The sequence below is a fragment of the Oncorhynchus mykiss genome, chromosome 15, assembly GCF_057628025.1.
Source record: "Oncorhynchus mykiss isolate SJ-2025 chromosome 15, ASM5762802v1, whole genome shotgun sequence".
Classification (NCBI taxonomy): Eukaryota; Metazoa; Chordata; class Actinopteri; order Salmoniformes; family Salmonidae; genus Oncorhynchus; species Oncorhynchus mykiss.
In genome coordinates, this window is record NC_143036.1 from 1,280,523 (window position 1) to 1,301,890 (window position 21,368).

General features: G+C 38.9%; 1 protein-coding gene across 3 annotated transcripts in view; it reads right to left on the reverse strand.

Moving 5' to 3' along the window:
* Positions 1-748: 748 nt before the first annotated feature.
* The window catches only part of LOC110489513 (1-phosphatidylinositol 4,5-bisphosphate phosphodiesterase delta-1), a 58,076-nt gene continuing 37,456 nt past the window's right edge, over positions 749-21,368 (reverse strand). For all 3 annotated transcript variants that reach the window (XM_036945631.2, XM_090199058.1, XM_090199059.1), the window contains 7 exons: positions 17,109-17,276; positions 15,787-15,943; positions 15,130-15,246; positions 7,440-7,618; positions 3,708-3,843; positions 3,296-3,445; positions 749-3,210 (listed from right to left, as the gene is read on the reverse strand). In XM_036945631.2, the coding sequence (XP_036801526.2) occupies positions 3,119-3,210; positions 3,296-3,445; positions 3,708-3,843; positions 7,440-7,618; positions 15,130-15,246; positions 15,787-15,943; positions 17,109-17,276 (999 nt within the window). In that variant the 3' untranslated portion in view covers positions 749-3,118. The remainder of the gene's footprint in view (positions 3,211-3,295; positions 3,446-3,707; positions 3,844-7,439; positions 7,619-15,129; positions 15,247-15,786; positions 15,944-17,108; positions 17,277-21,368) is intronic.

Below are 21,368 nucleotides of genomic sequence, written 5' to 3' on the forward strand. Positions count from 1 at the left end.
TGTGTGAGGCTGAGTGAATGAAGAGCGGATGTCATCAACCTTCTTTAAAAGTGCTTGACAAAGTCGTCCGCAGAGAGGGAGGAGGGAGGGGGTGGAGGATTAAGGAGGGACGAGAAGGTGGAAAATAGTTTCCTAGGTTTAGAGGCAGAAGCTTGACATTTAGAGTGGTAGAAAATGGCTTAAGCAGCGGATACAGAGGAAGAGAAGCTAAAGAGGATGGAGTGAAAGGATGATAGGTCCTCTGGATGTTTAGTTTTCCTGTTCTGTAAGCTAGCAATGAGTCACTCAGCCACGGAGCAGGAGGGGAGGGCCGAGCCGGCCGGGAGGAAAGAGAACAGTGCGAGTCATAGGATGCAGAAAGGGAGGAGAGTAGGGTTGAAGAGGCAGAATCAGAAGGCAGGAGGGAGGATTTAGCAGGAGAGAGAGAGCGAGAGAGAGAGAGAGAGAGAGAGAGAGAGAGAGAGAGAGAGAGAGAGAGAGGGAGCGAGAGAGAGAGAACGAGAGAAAGAGAAGATTGTGACAGCACGTGACCATCACGTGACAGCCTTTAGTAAAGATGAGTTCATGTTGTCTGCCTTGTGAGTTGGAGGGGAGAAGGGGTGAGGTCAAAAGAGGCAAAGAGAGGAAAGAAATGAATCGCCGGCAGATGTCAGGAGGTTGAAGTCGCCAAGTACGAAGAGTGGTGAGCCATCATCAGGAAATGAGCAGGTAATATTATCATGTAATATGGACGTGTGCTGACAAAGTATTCCTAATTTGCCCATTGCTGTTTATTTGGCTGATTATTGATAGCAGAATAATCATTTAAAACATTTGTTTTTAAACATTGTCATTTGCAACAAAATCACATTTTATAAAGACACAATGCTGTTTGTACAATTGAACCATAATGTTTTCGTTGTTTGAAGAGACAAGGAGGGTTAAAGTAACATGTAATAACAGCAGAATGAAACAGTGATATTGTGTCATGCTAACAGTTAGGAAGCAAAACTTTCTGTCCTATAAAATAAACAACAGATAAACTTTAAGAACGTTTTAGTCATATATTTTTAAAGCATCAAGAATGCTTTTCTTTTTTACAATCCATAGATAGTTTTGTCTATCTGATTCCCTTTAGTCTCTGATTAAAAAACCCTAGTAGACGTCAGTAATACTTCTACAGCTCTCACCTCAACGCATGACTGGAGGAATGATAACTACCCTCTATAGGACCAGCAACATGTTAACTACTCTCTATAGGACCAGCAACATGTTAACTACCATCTATAGGACCAGCAACATGTTAACTACCCTCTATAGGACCAGCAACATGTTAACTACCCTCTATAGGACCAGCAACATATTAACTACTCTCTATAGGACCAGCAACATGTTAACTACCATCTATAGGACCAGCAACATGTTAACTACTCTCTATAGGACCAGCAACATGCTAACTACCCTCTATAGGACCAGCAACATGTTAACTACTCTCTATAGGACCAGCAACATGTTAACTACCCTCTATAGGACCAGCAACATGTTAACTACCATCTATAGGACCAGCAACATGTTAACTACTCTCTATAGGACCAGCAACATGTTAACTACCCTCTATAGGACCAGCAACATATTAACTACTCTCTATAGGACCAGCAACATGTTAACTACCATCTATAGGACCAGCAACATGTTAACTACTCTCTATAGGACCAGCAACATGCTAACTACCCTCTATAGGACCAGCAACATGTTAACTACTCTCTATAGGACCAGCAACATGTTAACTACCCTCTATAGGACCAGCAACATGTTAACTACCATCTATAGGACCAGCAACATGTTAACTACCCTTTATAGGACCAGCAACATGCTAACTACCCTCTATAGGACCAGCAACATGTTAACTACCATCTATAGGACCAGCAACATGTTGACTACCCTCTATAGGACCAGCAACATGTTAACTACCCTCTACAGGACCAGCAACATATTAACTACTCTCTATAGGACCAGCAACATGTTAACTACCATCTATAGGACCAGCAACATGTTAACTACTCTCTATAGGACCAGCAACATGTTAACTACTCTCTATAGGACCAGCAACATGCTAACTACCCTCTATAGGACCAGCAACATGTTAACTACCATCTATAGTACCAGCAACATGCTAACTACCCTCTATAGGACCAGCAACATGTTAACTACTCTCTATAGGACCAGCAACATGTTAACTACCATCTATAGGACCAGCAACATGTTAACTACCCTCTATAGGACCAGCAACACACTAACTACCCTATATAGTACCAGCAACATGCTAACTACTCTCTATAGGACCAGCAACATACTAACTACTCTCTATAGGACCAGCAACATACTAACTACCCTCTATAGGACCAGCAACATACTAACTACCCTCTATAGGACCAGCAACATGTTAACTACCCTATATAGTACCAGCAACATGCTAACTACCCTCTATAGGACCAGCAACATGTTAACTACCCTCTATAGGACCAGCAACATACTAACTACTCTCTATGGGACCAACAACATACTAACTACTCTCTATAGGACCAGCAACACACTAACTACTCTCTATGGGACCAGCAACATACTAACTACTCTCTATAGGACCAGCAACATACTACCTACTCTCTATAGGACCAGCAACATACTAACTACACTCTATAGGACCAGCAACATACTAACGGCCCTCTCCCTATAGGACCAGTAACATACGAACTACCCTCTATAGGATCCCTAACATAATAACTACCCTCTATTGGGCCAGCAACATACTAACTACTCTCTATAGGACTAGGGACATACTACCTACTTTCAATAGGATCCTTTACTTGCTTGTATCATTCACATACAATACTTTTAAAAAGCAACTTAGCATGTCAGACCCACCTACCGCACAGATGCAAAAACACACGTTTTCAGGGGTCCGTGTGTGTGGGAGGAGTTAGTTTGATGTGGGAGTAGTCCTTTTGGTGTGAGAAGAGACATTACAATGTCGGAGGAGTCCTTAGTGGTGTGGGAGGGGTCTGTGTTATGTGGGAGGAGTCAGTAGTATGTGGGAGAGGTTAGTTTGATGTTGGTGGGGTCGGTGTGAAGTGGACGGGGTCTATTTGGCATCCAGCAGCATGAGGTGAACAAACAAGCCGGCTGAGGGGATGACATCACCATGCTTGGTGAGAAGAGGGACGTGGCGGTAACCTGGGAAACAGGACGTGAGGTTTGAGTAAGTCAGCAATGGCGAGAGAGAGAGAGAGAGAGAGAGAGAGAGAGAGATGGAGATTACCGTTCTGTAGACTGGTGAGTGGCAGGCAGTACTGTCCAATCAGGTCGTTCTGTGAGGTGGAGTCATAGTCTTCAACCAGGAAGCGGACCAGGGCAAGCTCTGGTACCTGGATGTCAAACTGGAACGTCTCATTCCACATGGGGTTAAAACCTGCAGAGAGGAACATCATTCCACATTTAACCTGCACAGAGGAACATCATTCCACATTTAACTTGCAGAGTGGAACATCATTCCACATTTACCCTGCAACCTCTCACCAGGTTTTAAAACCTGCAGTGTGAGTAGTTGTGTGTGAGTGTGGATGTGAGTGTGTGTGTGTGTGTGGTTGTGTGTGTGTGTGTGTGTGTGGTTGTGTATGTCTGTGTGTGGTTGTGTGTGTGTGTGTGTGTGAGTGTGGTTGTGTGTCTCTCACCATTGTTCTCGATGGAGCGTGTCTCCTTGCTGCACGTGTCAGCTGGAACACCATCGATCTCCACTTTAACCAGCGGGTCCACAATGGATTTACACTTGTCCTTGTTTAGCTTGGGCAGCTGCTGGGCTGAGATCACCTGAAGACACACGTAGGCATACACACACACACACACACACACACACACACACACACACACACACACACACACACACACACACACACACACACACACACACACACACACACACACACTTGAGGTCTATGACAGAAAGCCTCATTCAAAGCAGCATTGATTTGATGTTCTGTAGTGCAGTACACAAGATAATGAATCACATCTCAACTCTCAATTCAATCAAGTCTTATTGTTTGACACACAATTAATCTCAGTAGTGTTACTAAAATACCTTCTGAGAAAAGTTTAATAGGAGTCATGTGGGTAACAACAATAAAACCTCTGACTCTTAGATAAAATATACAATTAATATCACAACATAGACGTACTTGACAGAAACTAATCTAATTTATGTGATGAATATATTGCAAATTTATTAATCAATCTCTGTAGTTGTCTTCACTGTGTTCAACAAGTAGCTATTGTAATACATTCGGTGATGTTACACTCATATAATACACTATAATATCATAATATATATCACAATTCAATAGAATATATACACACTATAATATATAACACACTATAATATATACAAACTACAATATATAACACTATAATATATAACACTATAATATATAACACTATAATATATAACACTACAATATATAACACTATAATATATAACACTATAATATATAACACTATAATATATAACACTATAATATATAACACTATAATATATAACACTATAATATATAACACTATAATATATACAAACTACAATATATAACACTATAATATATAACACTATAATATATAACACTATAATATATAACACTACAATATATAACACTATAATATATAACACTATAATATATAACACTATAATATATAACACTATAATATATAACACTACAATATATAACACTATAATATATAACACTATAATATATAACACTATAATATATAACACTATAATATATAACACTATAATATATAACACTATAATATATAACACTATAATATATAACACTATAATATATACAAACTACAATATATACACACTATAATATATACACGGTATAATGTATAACACGATAATATACACACACAATAATGTATAACATTATAATATACACACACTACAATATATAACACTATAATATATAACACTATAATATATAACACACTATAATATACACACACTACAATATATAACACTATAATATATAACACTATAATATATAACACACTATAATATACACACACTACAATATATAACACTATAATATATAACACTATAATATATAACACACTATAATATACAACACACTATAATATATAACACACTATGATATATAACGCTATAATATATACACACTATCATTTATAACACTATAATATAAAGCACTATAACATATATACACTATAATATATAACACACTATAATATATAACACTATAGTATATAACACACTATAATATATAACAATATAATATATAACACTATAACATATATACACTATAATATATAACACACTATAATATATAACACACTATAGTATATAACACACTATAATATATAACACACTATAATATATAACACTATAGTATATAACACACTATAATATATAACAATATAATATATAACACTATAACATATATACACTATAATATATAACACACTAAGATATATAAAACTATAATATATAGCACTATAATATATACACACTGTAATATATAACACTATAATATATAACACACTATAATATACAACACTACAATATATAACACTATAATATATAACACTATAATATATAACACACTATAATATACAACACACTATAATATATAACACACTATGATATATAACGCTATAATATATACACACTATCATTTATAACACTATAATATAAAGCACTATAACATATATACACTATAATATATAACACACTATAATATATAACACTATAGTATATAACACACTATAATATATAACAATATAATATATAACACTATAACATATATACACTATAATATATAACACACTAAGATATATAAAACTATAATATATAGCACTATAATATATACACACTGTAATATATAACACACTATTATATGTAACACTATATTATATACACACTATTATATATAACACTATATTATATACACACTATGATATATTACAGTGTAATATATAACACTATATTATATACACACGATAAAATATAACACTATATTATATACACACTATAATATATAACACTATAATATATAACACACGATACTATATAACACTATAATATATAACACTAATATATAACACACTATAATATACAACACTATAATATATAACACTATATTATATACACACTATAATATATAACACACTATAATATACAACACTATAATATATAACAATATATTATATACACACTATTATATATAACACTCCATTATATACACAGTATAATATATAACACTATAATATATAACATACTATAATATATAACACACTATACTATATAACACTATAATATATAACACTATAATATATAACATACTATAATATATAACACACTATACTATATAACACTATAATATATAACACACTATAATATATAACACCATAATATATAACACTATAATATATAACACTATAATATATAACACTATAATATATAACACACTATAATATATAACCCAATAATATTTAACACAATATAATATATAACACTATAATATGTAACACACACTATAATATATAACACACTATAATATATAACACACTATAATATATAACACACTATAATATATAACACACTATAATATATAACACACTATAATATATAACACACTATAATATATACACACTATAATATATAACACTATAATATCTAACACACTATAATATATAACACTATAATATATAACACACTATAATATATAACACTATAATATATAACACACTATAGTATATAACAGTATAATATATATCACTATAATATATAACACTATAATATATAACACACTATAATATATATCACACTATAATATATAACACACTATAATATATAACACACTATAATATATAACACACTATAATATATAACACACTATACTATATAACACACTTTAATATTTAACAGTATAATATATAACACACTATAATATATATCACACTATAATATATAACACACTATAATATATAACACACTATACTATATAACACACTTTAATATATAACAGTATAATATATAACACACTATAATATATATCACACTATAATATATAACACACTATAATATATAACACACTATAATATATAACACACTATACTATATAACACACTTTAATATATAACAGTATAATATATAACACACTATAATATATATCACACTATAATATATAACACACTATAATATATAACACACTATAATATATAACACACTATACTATATAACACACTATAATATATAACACTATAATATATATCACACTATAATATATAACACACTATAATATATAACAGTATAATATATAACACACTATAATATATATCACACTATAATATATAACACTATAATATACAACACAATATAGCAAAGTCTTACTCACCATGATGTGGAAGGTCTTACGTTTGAGCCAGGGTCCCTTGGTGAGGGTCGTTGGGTCAAACTCTGTCCCAGGGTATCTCTGGAAGTCAGGCTTCAGGAAGTATCCACTCACCCCGTTGGACCGGAACCGGCCCTGGTTCAGGTCCATCTCCTTAGAGGGAGTCTGGAAGTTCAGCGCCACTGGAGAGACAAATCAAAATCAATAAAGAATCGATCAATAAAGCATTTTCATGCATTTATTGAGAAAGAGGAATAATGTGACACAAGTATGTAGAGACATTGGTCATGTCAAAATGATCAAAGGATCCGTAAATATAAGTCTAATTCACAAGATAGTACCTATCTGACAGATGGTAGTAGGTCTACTGCAACTATCTGGCAGATGAGATGGTAGTAGGTCTACTGTAACTATCTGGCAGATGGGATGATAGTAGGTCTACTGCAATTATCTGACAGATGGTAGTAGGTCTACTGTAACTATCTGGCAGATGGGATGGTAGTAGGTCTACTGCAACTATCTGACAGATGGTAGTAGGTCTACTGTAACTATCTGACAGATGGGATGGTAGTAGGTCTACTGCAACTATGTGACAGATGGGATGGTAGTAGGTCTACTGTAACTATCTGGCAGATGGTAGTAGGTCTACTGTAACTATCTTGCAGATGGGATGGTAGTAGGTCTACTGCAACTATCTGACAGATGGTAGTAGGTCTACTGTAACTATCTGACAGGTGGGATGGTAGTAGGTCTACTGTAACTATCTGGCAGATGGGATGGTAGTAGGTCTACTGTAACTATCTGGCAGATGGTAGTAGGTCTACTGTAACTATCTGGCAGATGGGATGGTAGTAGGTCTACTGTAACTATCTGACAGGTGGTAGTAGGTCTACTGTAACTATCTGACAGATGGTAGTAGGTCTACTGTAACTATCTGACAGATGGTAGTAGGTCTACTGTAACTATCTGACAGATGGTTGTAGGTCTACTGTAACTATCTGGCAGATGGGATGGTAGTAGGTCTACTGTAACTATCTGACAGATGGTAGTAGGTATACTGTAACTCTCTGGCAGATGGTAGTAGGTATACTGTAACTATCTGACAGATGGTAGTAGGTCTACTGTAACTATCTGACAGATGGTAGTAGGTATACTGTAACTCTCTGGCAGATGGTAGTAGGTATACTGTAACTATCTGACAGATGGTAGTAGGTCTACTGTAACTATCTGACAGATGGTAGTAGGTCTACTGTAACTATCTGACAGATGGTAGTAGGTCTACTGTAACTATCTGACAGATGGTAGTAGGTATACTGTAACTATCTGACAGATGGGATGGTAGTAGGTCTACTGTAACTATCTGGCAGACGGGATGGTCGTAGGTCTACTGTAACTATCTGACAGATGGGATGGTAGTAGGTCTACTGTAACTATCTGACAGGTGGGATGGTAGTAGGTCTACTGTAGCTATCTGACAGATGGTAGTAGGTCTACTGTAACTATCTGACAGATGGTAGTAGGTCTACTGTAACTATCTGACAGATGGTAGTAGGTATACTGTAACTATCTGACAGATGGGATGGTAGTAGGTCTACTGTAACTATCTGACAGGTGGTAGTAGGTCTACTGTAACTATCTGACAGATGGTAGTAGGTCTACTGTAACTATCTGACAGATGGTAGTAGGTCTACTGTAACTATCTGACAGATGGTAGTAGGTCTACTGTAACTATCTGACAGATGGTAGTAGGTCTACTGTAACTATCTGACAGATGGGATGGTAGTAGGTCTACTGAAGCTATATGACAGATGGGATGGTTCTACTGTAACTATCTGGCAGATGGGATGGTAGTAGGTCTACTGTAACTATCTGACAGGTGGTAGTAGGTCTACTGTAACTATCTGACAGATGGTAGTAGGTCTACTGTAACTATCTGGCAGATGGTAGTAGGTATACTGTTACTCTCTGGCAGATGGTAGTAGGTATACTGTAACTATCTGACAGATGGTAGTAGGTCTACTGTAACTATCTAACAGATGGTAGTAGGTATACTGTAACTATCTGACAGATGGGATGGTAGTAGGTCTACTGTAACTATCTGACAGATGGTAGTAGGTCTACTGTAACTAGCTGACAGATGGGATGGTAGTAGGTCTACTGTAACTATCTGACAGATGGTAGTAGGTCTTCTGTAACTATCTGACAGATGGTAGTAGGTCTACTGGAACTATCTGGCAGAGAGGATGGTAGTAGGTCTACTGTAGCTATCTGACAGATGGTAGTAGGTCTACTGTAACTATCTGACAGATGGTAGTAGGTCTACTGTAACTATCTGACAGATGGTAGTAGGTATACTGTAACTCTCTGGCAGATGGGATGGTAGTATGTCTACTATAACTATATGACAGATGGTAGTAGGTCTACTCTAACTAGCTGACAGATGGTAGTAGGTCTACTGTAACTATCTGGCAGATGGGATGGTAGTAGGTCTACTTTAACTATCTGACAGGTGGTAGTAGGTCTACTGTAACTATCTGACAGATGGTAGTAGGTCTACTGTAACTATCTGGCTGATGGGATGGTAGTAGGTCTACTGTAACTATCTGACAGATGGTAGTAGGTCTACTGTAACTATCTGACAGATGGTAGTAGGTATACTGTAACTCTCTGGCAGATGGTAGTAGGTATACTGTAACTATCTGACAGATGGTAGTAGGTCTACTGTAACTATCTGACAGATGGTAGTAGGTCTACTGTAACTATCTGACAGATGGTAGTAGGTCTACTGTAACTATCTGACAGATGGGATGGTAGTAGGTCTACTGTAACTATCTGGCAGACGGGATGGCCGTAGGTCTACTGTAACTATCTGACAGATGGGATGGTAGTAGGTCTACTGTAACTATCTGACAGATGGGATGGTAGTAGGTCTACTGTAGCTATCTGACAGATGGTAGTAGGTCTACTGTAACTATCTGACAGATGGTAGTAGGTCTACTGTAACTATCTGACAGATGGTAGTAGGTATACTGTAACTATCTGACAGATGGGATGGTAGTAGGTCTACTGTAACTATCTGACAGGTGGTAGTAGGTCTACTGTAACTATCTGACAGATGGTAGTAGGTCTACTGTAACTATCTGACAGATGGTAGTAGGTCTACTGTAACTATCTGACAGATGGTAGTAGGTCTACTGTAACTATCTGACAGATGGTAGTAGGTCTACTGTAACTATCTGACAGATGGGATGGTAGTAGGTCTACTGAAGCTATATGACAGATGGGATGGTTCTACTGTAACTATCTGGCAGATGGGATGGTAGTAGGTCTACTGTAACTATCTGACAGGTGGTAGTAGGTCTACTGTAACTATCTGACAGATGGTAGTAGGTCTACTGTAACTATCTGGCAGATGGTAGTAGGTCTACTGTAACTATCTGACAGGTGGTAGTAGGTCTACTGTAACTATCTGACAGATGGTTGTAGGTCTACTGTAACTATCTGGCAGATGGGATGGTAGTAGGTCTACTGTAACTATCTGACAGATGGTAGTAGGTCTACTGTAACTATCTGACAGATGGTTGTAGGTCTACTGGAACTATCTGGCAGAGGGGATGGTAGTAGGTCTACTGTAACTATCTGACAGATGGGATGGTCGTAGGTCTACTGTAACTCTCTGACAGATGGTAGTAGGTCTACTGTAACTATCTGGCAGAGGGGATGGTAGTAGGTCTACTGTAACTATCTGACAGATGGTAGTAGGTCTACTGTAACAATCTGACAGATCAGAGGCAGTAGGGATGACCAGGGATGTTCTCTGTTTAGTGAGTCCACCAGATCAGAGGCAGTAGGGATGACCAGGGATGTTCTCTGTTTAGTGAGTCCTCCAGATCAGAGGCAGTAGAGATGACCAGGGATGTTCTCTGTTTAGTGAGTCCACCAGATCAGAGGCAGTAGGGATGACCAGGGATGTTCGCTGTTTAGTGAGTCCGTCAGATCAGAGGCAGTATTGATGACCAGGGATGTTCTCTGTTTAGTGATTCCTTCAGATCAGAGACAGTAGGGATGACCAGGGATGTTCTCTGTTTAGTGAGTCCACCAGATCAGAGGCAGTAGGGATGACCAGGGATGTTCTCTGTTTAGTGAGTCCTCCAGATCAGAGGCAGTAGAGATGACCAGGGATGTTCTCTGTTTAGTGAGTCCACCAGATCAGAGGCAGTAGGGATGACCAGGGATGTTCGCTGTTTAGTGAGTCCGTCAGATCAGAGGCAGTATTGATGACCAGGGATGTTCCCTGTTTACTCAGTCCTCCAGATCAGAGGCAGTAGGGATGACCAGGGATGTTCTCTGTTTAGTGAGTCCTCCAGATCAGCGGCAGTAGGGATGCTTATTGAGTCCTCCAGATCAGAGGCAGTAAGGATGACCAGGGATGTTCTCTGTTTAGAGAGTCCTCCAGATCAGAGGCAGTAGGGATGACCAGGGATGTTCTCTGTTTTGGGAGTCCTCCAGATCAGAGGCAGTAGGGATGACCAGGGATGTTCTCTGTTTAGTGAGCCCTCCAGATCAGAGGCAGTAGGGATGACCAGGGATGTTCTCTGTTTAGTGAGTCCTCTAGATCAGAGGCAGTAGGGAGGACCAGGGATGTTCTCTCCAGGGATGTTTTCTGGGATGTTCTCTGTTTAGTGAGTCCTCCAGATCAGAGGCAGTAGGGACGACCAGGGATGTTCTCTGTTTAGTGAGTCCACCAGATCAGAGGCAGCAGGGATGACCAAGGATGTTCTCTGTTTAGTGAGTCCTCCAGATCAGAGGCAGTAGGGATGACCAGGGATGTTCTCTGTTTAGTGAGTCCACCAGATCAGAGGCAGTAGGGATGACCAGGGATGTTCTCAATTTAGTGAGTCTTCCAGATCAGATGCAGTAGGGATGACCAGGGATGTTCTCTGTTTAGTGAGTCCACCAGATCAAAGGCAGTAGGTATGACCAGGGATGTTCTCTGTTTAGTGAGTCCTCCAGGTCAGAGGCAGTAGGGACGACCAGGGATGTTCTCTGTTTAGTGAGTCATCCAGATCAGAGGCAGTAGGGATGACCAGGGATGTTCTCTGTTTAGTGAGTCCACCAGATCAGAGACAGTAGGGATGACCAGGGATGTTCTCTGTTTAGTGAGTCTTCCAGATCAGAGGCAGTAGCTGTGACCAGGGATGTTCTCTGTTTAGTGAGTCCACCAGATCAGAGGCAGTAGTGATGACCAGTGATGTTCTCTGTTTAGTGAGTCCTCCAGATCAGAGGCAGTAGGGATGACCAGGGATGTTCTCTGTTTAGTGAGTTCTCCAGATCAGAGGCAGTAGGTATGACCAGGGATGTTCTCTGTTTAGTGAGTCCTCCAGATCAGAGGCAGTAGGGATGACCAGGGATGTTCTCTGTTTAGTGAGTCCTCCAGATCAGAGGCAGTATGGATGACCAGGGATGTTCTCTGTTCAGTGAGTCCTCCAGATCAGAGGCAGTAGGGATGACCAGGGATGTTCTCTGTTTAGTGAGTCCGCCAGAGCAGGCAGTAGGGATGACTAGGGATGTTCTCTGTTTAGTGAGTCCTCCAGATCAGAGGCATTAGAGATGACCAGGGATGTTCTCTGTTTAGTGAGTCCGCCAGAGCAGGCAGTAGGGATGACTAGGGATGTTCTCTGTTCAGTGAGTCCTCCAGATCAGAGGCAGTAGAGATGACCAGGGATGTTCTCTTGATAAGCGGCGAATTTGACTATTTTTCTGTTCCTCTATGCATTCGAAATGTAATGACTACTTTTTGATGTATAGGAAAATGTAATGACGATGTATAGGAAAATGTATGGAGTAAAACTTACATTATAAGCCTACTGTAAATTGCATTATGGCTGAGCATGGACATGCCAACCATTGTCAATAAGCAAGATTAACTTGATTATTGATAAGGCCTAAAAAGTGAACAAATAATTATGAACTAATTCCAGGCAAAACGAAACAACAACTTGTTTTAAATAGTCTATGTCACACTTACAGGCTCCATCATTTCTCCCTGTGGGCATATACAGTTGAAGTCAGAAGTTTACATACACATACACCATAGCCAAATACATTTAAACTCAGTTTTTCACAATTCCTGACATTTAATCCTAGTAAAAAGTCCCTGTCTTAGGTCAGTTAGGATCATCACTTTATTTTAAGAATGTGAAATGTCAGAATAATAGTAGAGAGAATGATTTATTTCAGCTTTTATTTCTTACATCACATTCCCAGTGGGTCAGAAGTTTACATACACTCAATTAGTATTTGGTAGCATTGCCTTTAAATTGTTTAACTTGGGCCAAATGTTTCGGGTAGCCTTCCACAAGCTTCCCACAATAAGTGGGGTGAATTTTGGCCCATTCCTCCTGACAGAGCTGGTGTAACTGAATCAGGTTTGTAGGCCTCCTTGCTCGCACACGCTTGTTCTTCCCACAAATTTTCTAATTGATTGAGGTTAGGGCTTTGTGATGGCCACTCTAATACCTTGACTTTGTTGTCCTTAAGCCATTTTGCAACAACTTTGGAAGTATGCTTGGGGTCATTGTCCATTTGGAAGACCCATTTGCAACCAAGCTTTAACTTCCTGACTGATGACTTGAGATATTGCTTCAATATATCCACCTAATTTTCCTCCTCATGATGCTGTCTATTTTGTGAAGTGCACCAGTCCCTCCTGCAGCAAAGCACCCCCACAACATGATGCTGCCACCTCCGTGCTTCATGGTTGGGATGGTGTTCTTCGGCTTGCAAGCCTCCCCCTTTTTTCCTCTAAACATAATGATGGTCATTATGGCCAAAAAGTTTCATCAGACCAGAGGACATTTCTCCAAAAAGTATGATCTTAGTCCCCATGTGCCATTGTTTTACTGTGGATATAGATACTTTTGAATCTGTTTCCTCACCATCATCACAAGGTCCTTTGCTGTTGTTCGGGGATTAAGTTGCACTTATCGCACCAAAGTATGTTCATGTCTAGGAGACAGAACGCGTCTCCTTCCTGAGCGGTATGATGGTCCGATGGTGTTTTTACCTGTGTACTATTGTTTGTACAGATGAACGTGGTACCTTCAGGTGTTTGGAAATTGCTCCCAAGGATGAACCAGCCTTGTGGAGATCTAAAAAAATAGATTGTCCCATGATGTCAAGCAAAGAGGCACTGAGTCTGAAGGTAGGCCTTGAAATACATGCACAGGTGCACATCCAATTGACTCAAATTATGTCAATTAGCCTATCAGAAGCTTCTAAAGCCATTACCTAATTTTCTGGAATTTTCCAAGCTGAAAAATTACGTTTGTCATTCACAAAGTAGATGTCCTAACCAACTTCCCAAAACTATAGTTTGTTAACAAGAAATTTGTGGAGTGGTTGAAAAACAAGTTCCAATGACTTCAACCTAAGTGTATGTAAACTTCCGACTTCGACTGTATACGTTTATTTTAACCCAATAATGGTTGAATTTAATTAAGAAGTGTAGGCTGGCAGGAACTAATGGGGATCCATAATAAATACAAATGCAAATAACCTTTAAGGAGAAAGTAACGTTACTTAGTTTGGGTAATCTAAAAGTTACATCACTGATTACAACATGTGACTGCTAACTGTAACGGATTGCATTTAGAAAGTAGCCTCCCCAATTCTGTTAGTAGGTCTACAGTACCTATCTGACAGCCTGCGTTCCACAGGGGAACAGGGTTGTAGTTGGAGGAGTCTGTTCTGGAGCCAGCTGGGTAGATACGGCTCAGCTTGGTCATGTTGTGGTGGATAAAGGCGTTCACTTGGAGAGAGGTAAACCAGACAGGTTAGTGGTGCAATCATTGTTAGAACTGTTCTCTAGAATATGCATAATGAAAACTGTTCTCTAGAATATGCATAATGAAAACTGTTCTCTAGAATATGCATAATGAAAACTGTTCTCTAGAATATGCATAATGAAAACTGTTCTCTAGAATATGCATAATGAAAACTGTTCTCTAGAATATGCATAATGAAAACTGTTCTCTAGAATATGCATAATGAAAACTGTTCTCTAGAATATGCATAATGAAAACTGTTCTCTAGAATATGCATAATGAAAACTGTTCTCTAGAATATGCCAAATGAAAGCCGATTTTTAGAATATGCATAATGAAAGCTGATTTCTAAAATATGCATAATGAATGCATGTCTATTGTACAGGCCCTGTTATTCAGGCTTGATGTTATTCAGGTTTGATGTTATTCAGGTTTGATGTTATTCAGGCTTGATGATATTCAGGATTGATTTTATTCAGGTTTGATGTTATTCAGGCTTGCTGTAACAGAACAGAGGGTTTTACCTGCTGTCTCAGCCAGGTTAACAGCCTTGCTCTCTTTAAAGGAGGACATCTCATAGAAGGCCTGGTTGTCTTTAGCGTGCTCAAACCCTGAGAAGTGGACACTCCTACAGTAGATCACCAGGTCAGACAGCTGCTTGGCTAGCTTGATCTTTGACTTCTGAAAAGCAATAAGACATCATGTTTATAATATCTACAGAAATAGAGATGTTATAAATGGATTTCTGTCAAAGTATCCACATGTGTGTTTTCCTTGGCATAGGGCTTGTCATTTGAAATGGCACTAGTTGTTCTGAGGACAGTTGTGCAGCTAATCCAGCATGCCTTGTCCCTGTTGGGGGTGTATGTGCAAAGCAACACAGTAGCATGACTATGTCAGAAACAACACCCCAACCCCGCCCTTTACCCTAAACCGGGTTCATATAATAACCCCAATCGCATCCCTTACCCTAAACCGGGTTTGTATGAAAACCCCAACCCCGCCCCTTACCCTAAAGACGGGTTGGTATCCTAAACCCAATCCTCCGCGCCACATACACTGAAACATCACATTCCCTTCTCTGAGTCCACCCCTCTCTATATTCATGTCTTGTTTAGTCTGATGTCTCTGAGTCCACCCCTCTCTATATCCATGTCTTGTTTAGTCTGATGTCTCTGAGTCCACCCCTCTCTATATTCATGTCTTGTTTAGTCTGATGTCTCTGAGTCCACCCCTCTCTATATTCATGTCTTGTTTAGTCTGATGTCTTCTCTGAGTCCACCCCTCTCTACATTCATGTCTTGTTTAGTCTGATGTCATCTCTGAGTCCACCCCTCTCTACATTCATGTCTTGTTTAGTCTGATGTCTTCTCTGAGTCCACCCCTCTCTATATTCATGTCTTGTTTAGTCTGATGTCTCTGAGTCCACCCCTCTCTATATTCATGTCTTGTTTAGTCTGATGTCTTCTCTGAGTCCACCCCTCTCTATATTCATGTCTTGTTTAGTTTGATGTCATCTCTGAGTCCACCCCTCTCTATATTCATGTCTTGTTTAGTCTGATGTCTCTGAGTCCACCCCTCTCTATATTCATGTCTTGTTTAGTCTGATGTCTCTGAGTCCACCCCTCTCTATATTCATGTCTTAATTAGTCTGATGTTTTGTTTTGACCCATGTTTTGTTGTTTTTAGAATTGTAAAGCAACTTTGGGTCCTTGAAAAGCACTATATAAGTCCCATGTATGATTATAGTGAGCTACTTTTGACCAAAGTCCTATGTGCCCTGGTAGTGCACTATTCGGGAATAGGGTGCCATCTACCTTGGCACCACAGCAGCGTGTTACCATACCTTGGCTTTGGCCTTCTGTCCGTTGGAGTCTGTCTTGGAGTTGCTGGTCTCTGCAGCCTCGTCCTCCTCAGAGACACAGTCTTCCTCTACTCCAGGACTAGTATTGCTGAAGACGGCATCCAGCTTGTTCAGACGTTTCCCCTTGACGATGAACCGACCCTTCAAGTCCTACACAGAGACAGACCTTGTGTTGATGGAGATGCATCTGTTATAGATCATCAAATTAGTCTGATGTCCTGATCTATAATGTACTGATCTATAATGTCCTGATCTATAATGTCCTGGTCTATAATGTCCTGATCTATAATGTCCTGGTCTATAATGTCCTGGTCTATAATGTCCTGGTCTATAATGTCCTGATCTATAATGTCCTGGTCTATAATGTCCTGGTCTATAATGTCCTGGTCTATAATGTCCTGGTCTATAATCCCCTGATGTATAATTTCCTGATCTATCATGTCCTGGTCTATAATTTCCTGATCTATAATTTCCTGATCTATAATGTCCTGATCTATAATGTCCTGGTCTATAATGTCCTGGTCTATAATCTCCTGATGTATAATTTCCTGATCTATCATGTCCTGATCTATAATTTCCTGATCTATAATGTCCTGATCTATAATGTCCTGATCTATAATGTCCTGGTGTATAATTTCCTGATCTATAATGTCCTGATCTATCATGTCCTGATCTAAAATTTCCTGATCTATAATGTCCTGATCTATAATGTCCTGGTCTATAATCTCCTGATGTATAATTTCCTGATCTATAATGTCCTGATCTATAATGTCCTGATCTATAATGTCCTGGTCTATAATATCCTGATCTATAATGTCCTGATCTATAATGTCCCGATCTATAATGTCCTGATCTATAATGTCCTGGTCTATAATGTCCTGATCTATAATGTCCTGGTCTATAATGTCCTGGTCTATAATGTCCTGGTCTATAATGTCCTGATCTATAATGTCCTGGTCTATAATGTCCTGGTCTATAATGTCCTGATCTATAATGTCCTGATCTATAATGTCCTGATCTATAATGTCCTGGTCTATAATGTCCTGGTCTATAATGTCCTGGTCTATAATGTCCTGGTCTATAATCTCCTGATGTATAATTTCCTGATCTATCATGTCCTGGTCTATAATTTCCTGATCTATAATTTCCTGATCTATAATGTCCTGATCTATAATGTCCTGGTCTATAATGTCCTGGTCTATAATCTCCTGATGTATAATTTCCTGATCTATCATGTCCTGATCTATAATTTCCTGATCTATAATGTCCTGATCTATAATGTCCTGATCTATAATGTCCTGGTGTATAATTTCCTGATCTATAATGTCCTGATCTATCATGTCCTGATCTAAAATTTCCTGATCTATAATGTCCTGATCTATAATGTCCTGGTCTATAATCTCCTGATGTATAATTTCCTGATCTATAATGTCCTGGTCTATAATGTCCTGATCTATAATGTCCTGATCTATAATGTCCTGGTCTATAATTTCCTGATCTATAATGTCCTGGTCTATAATGTCCTGATCTACAATGTCCTGATCTATAATTTCCTGATCTATCATGTCCTAATCTATAATTTCCTGATCTATAATGTCCTGGTCTATAATGCCCTGATCTATAATGTCCTGATCTATAATTTCCTGATCTATCATCTCCTGATGTATAATTTCCTGATCTATCATGTCCTTCATGGTCTGGCTTCTTTAAAAGGGTATAGATCCCTTGTCAAAGATTATGATTTTAAAGTAAAGAAAATGAGAATTAAAAACAGGTTCGACCGTGATCCGTTAGAGTTACTCCATATCAAGAATATCATTTGGCGAAAAGGCTCGGCATAATCAGGCTGACTGGCTCTCGTTCAGGCAAAGGAAAAATAAGTGCACTCAGGCAATTCCGGAAGGCCAAAGCTAGTTACTTTAAGGAGCAGTTCTCTCTCTGTGGATCTAACCCCAAGAAGTTATTGAAAATGGTTAAAGACCTGGAGAATAAATCCTCCTCCTCACAGCTGCCCATGTTCCTTAATGTTGATGATGTGGTTGTTACTGACAAGAAGAACATGGCTGAGCTCTTTAATCACCACTTCATTAAGTCAGGATTCCTATTTGACTCAGCCATGCCTCCTTGCCCTTCCAACATTTCCTCATCTCCCACACCTTCTAATTCGACTAGCCCTGATGCTCCTCCCTCTTTTTCCCCTGCCCCGCTACAAAGGTTCTCCCTGCAGGCAGTCACTGAGTCTGAGGTGCTAAAGGAGCGCCTTAAACTTGACCCCAAAATAATACATCTGGGTCAGATGGTTTAGACCCTTTCTTCTTTAAAGTTGCTGCCCCTTTCATCACCAAGCCTATCTCTGACCGTTTTAACCTGTCTCTCCTTTCTGGGGAGGTTCCCATTGCTTCGAAGGCAGCCACGGTTTGTCCTTTATTTAAAGGGGGAGATCAAGCTGATCTTAACTGATCTTAACTGGTATAGGCCTATTTCTATTTTGTTCATCAAAAGTGTTGGAAAAACTTGTCAATAATCAACTGACTGGCTTTCTTGATGTCTATAGTATTCTCTCTTTTATGCAATCTGGTTTCCGCTTATGGATGTGTCATTGCAACCTTATAGGTCAAATGATGTCACCACTGCCCTTGATTCTAAGCAATGTTGTGCTGCTATTTTTATTGACTCGGCCAAAGCTTTTGATACGGTAGACCATTCCATTCTTGTGGGCCGGCTAAGGAGTTTTGGTGTCTGAGGGGTCTTTGGCCTGGTTTGCTAACTACCTCTCTCAAAGAGTGCAGTGTATAAAGTCAGAACATCTGGTGTCTCAGCCACTGTCTGTCATCAAGGGAGTACCCCAAGGCTCAATCCTAGGCACCACGCTCTTCTCAATTTACATCAACAATACAGCTCAGGCAGAAGGAAGCTCTCTCATCCATGTATATGCAGATGATACAGTCTTAAACTACACTTCCAAAAACAAAGGTCATGTGGTTTGGTAAGAAGAATGCCCCTCTCCAAACCAGTGTGATTACTACCTCTGAGGGTTTAGAGCTTGAGGTAGTCACCTCATACAAGTACTTTGGAGTATGGCTAGTGTGTACACTGTCCTTCTCTCAGCACATATCAAAGCTGCAGGCTAAAGTTACATCTAAACTTGGTTTCCTCTATCGTAATAATTCCTCTTTCACCCCAGCTGCCAAACTAACCCTGATTCAGATGACCATCCTACCCATGTTAGATTACGGAGACGTCATTTATAGATCACGGAGACGTCATTTATAGATCGGCAGGTAAGGGTGCTCTCGAGTGGATAGATGTTCTTTACCATTAGGCCATCAGATTTTCCACCAATGCTCTTTATAGGACACATCACTGCACTCTATACTCCTCTGTAAACTGGTCATCTCTGTATACCCATTGCAAGACCCAGTGGTTGATGCTTATTTATAAAACCCTCTTAGGCCTCACTCCACCCTATCTGAGATATCTACTGCAGCCCTCATCCTCCACATTCAACACCCGTTCTGCCAGTCACATTCTGTTAAAGGTCCACAAAACACACACATCCCTGGATCGCTCATCTTTTCAGTTCGCTGCAGCTAGCAATTGGAACGAGCTGCAACAAACACTCACACTGGACAGTTTTATCTCTATATTCAAAGACTCAATCATGGACACTCTTACTGACAGTTGTGGCTGCTTTGCGTGATGTATTGTTGTCTCTACCTTCTTGCACTTGTGCTGTTGTCTGTTCCCAATAATGTTTGTTCCATGTTTTGTGTTGCTACCATGTTGTGTGGCTACCATGCTGTTGTCATGTTGTGTGGCTACCATGCTGTTGTCATGTTGTGTGGCTACCATGCTGTGTTCATCATGTGTTGCTACCATGCTGTGTTCATCATGTGTTGCTGCCATGCTGTGTTGTTGTCTAAGGTCTCTCTTTATGTAGTGTTGTGTTGTCTCTCTTGTTGTGATGTGTGTTTTGTCCTATATTTAATTTAATTTATTTTTATTTTTAAGCCCAGCCCCTGTCCTCGCAGGAGGCCTTCTGCCTTTTGGTAGGCCGTCATTGTAAATAAGAATTTGTTCTTAACTAACTTCCCTAGTTAAATAGAATAAATTAAATACATAGATTCATAGATAGGCTCTAACAGACAGATACTGTTAGCCCTATAGACAGACAGGCTCTAACAGATAGATACTGTTAGCCCTATAGACAGACAGGCTCTAACAGACAGATACTGTTAGCCC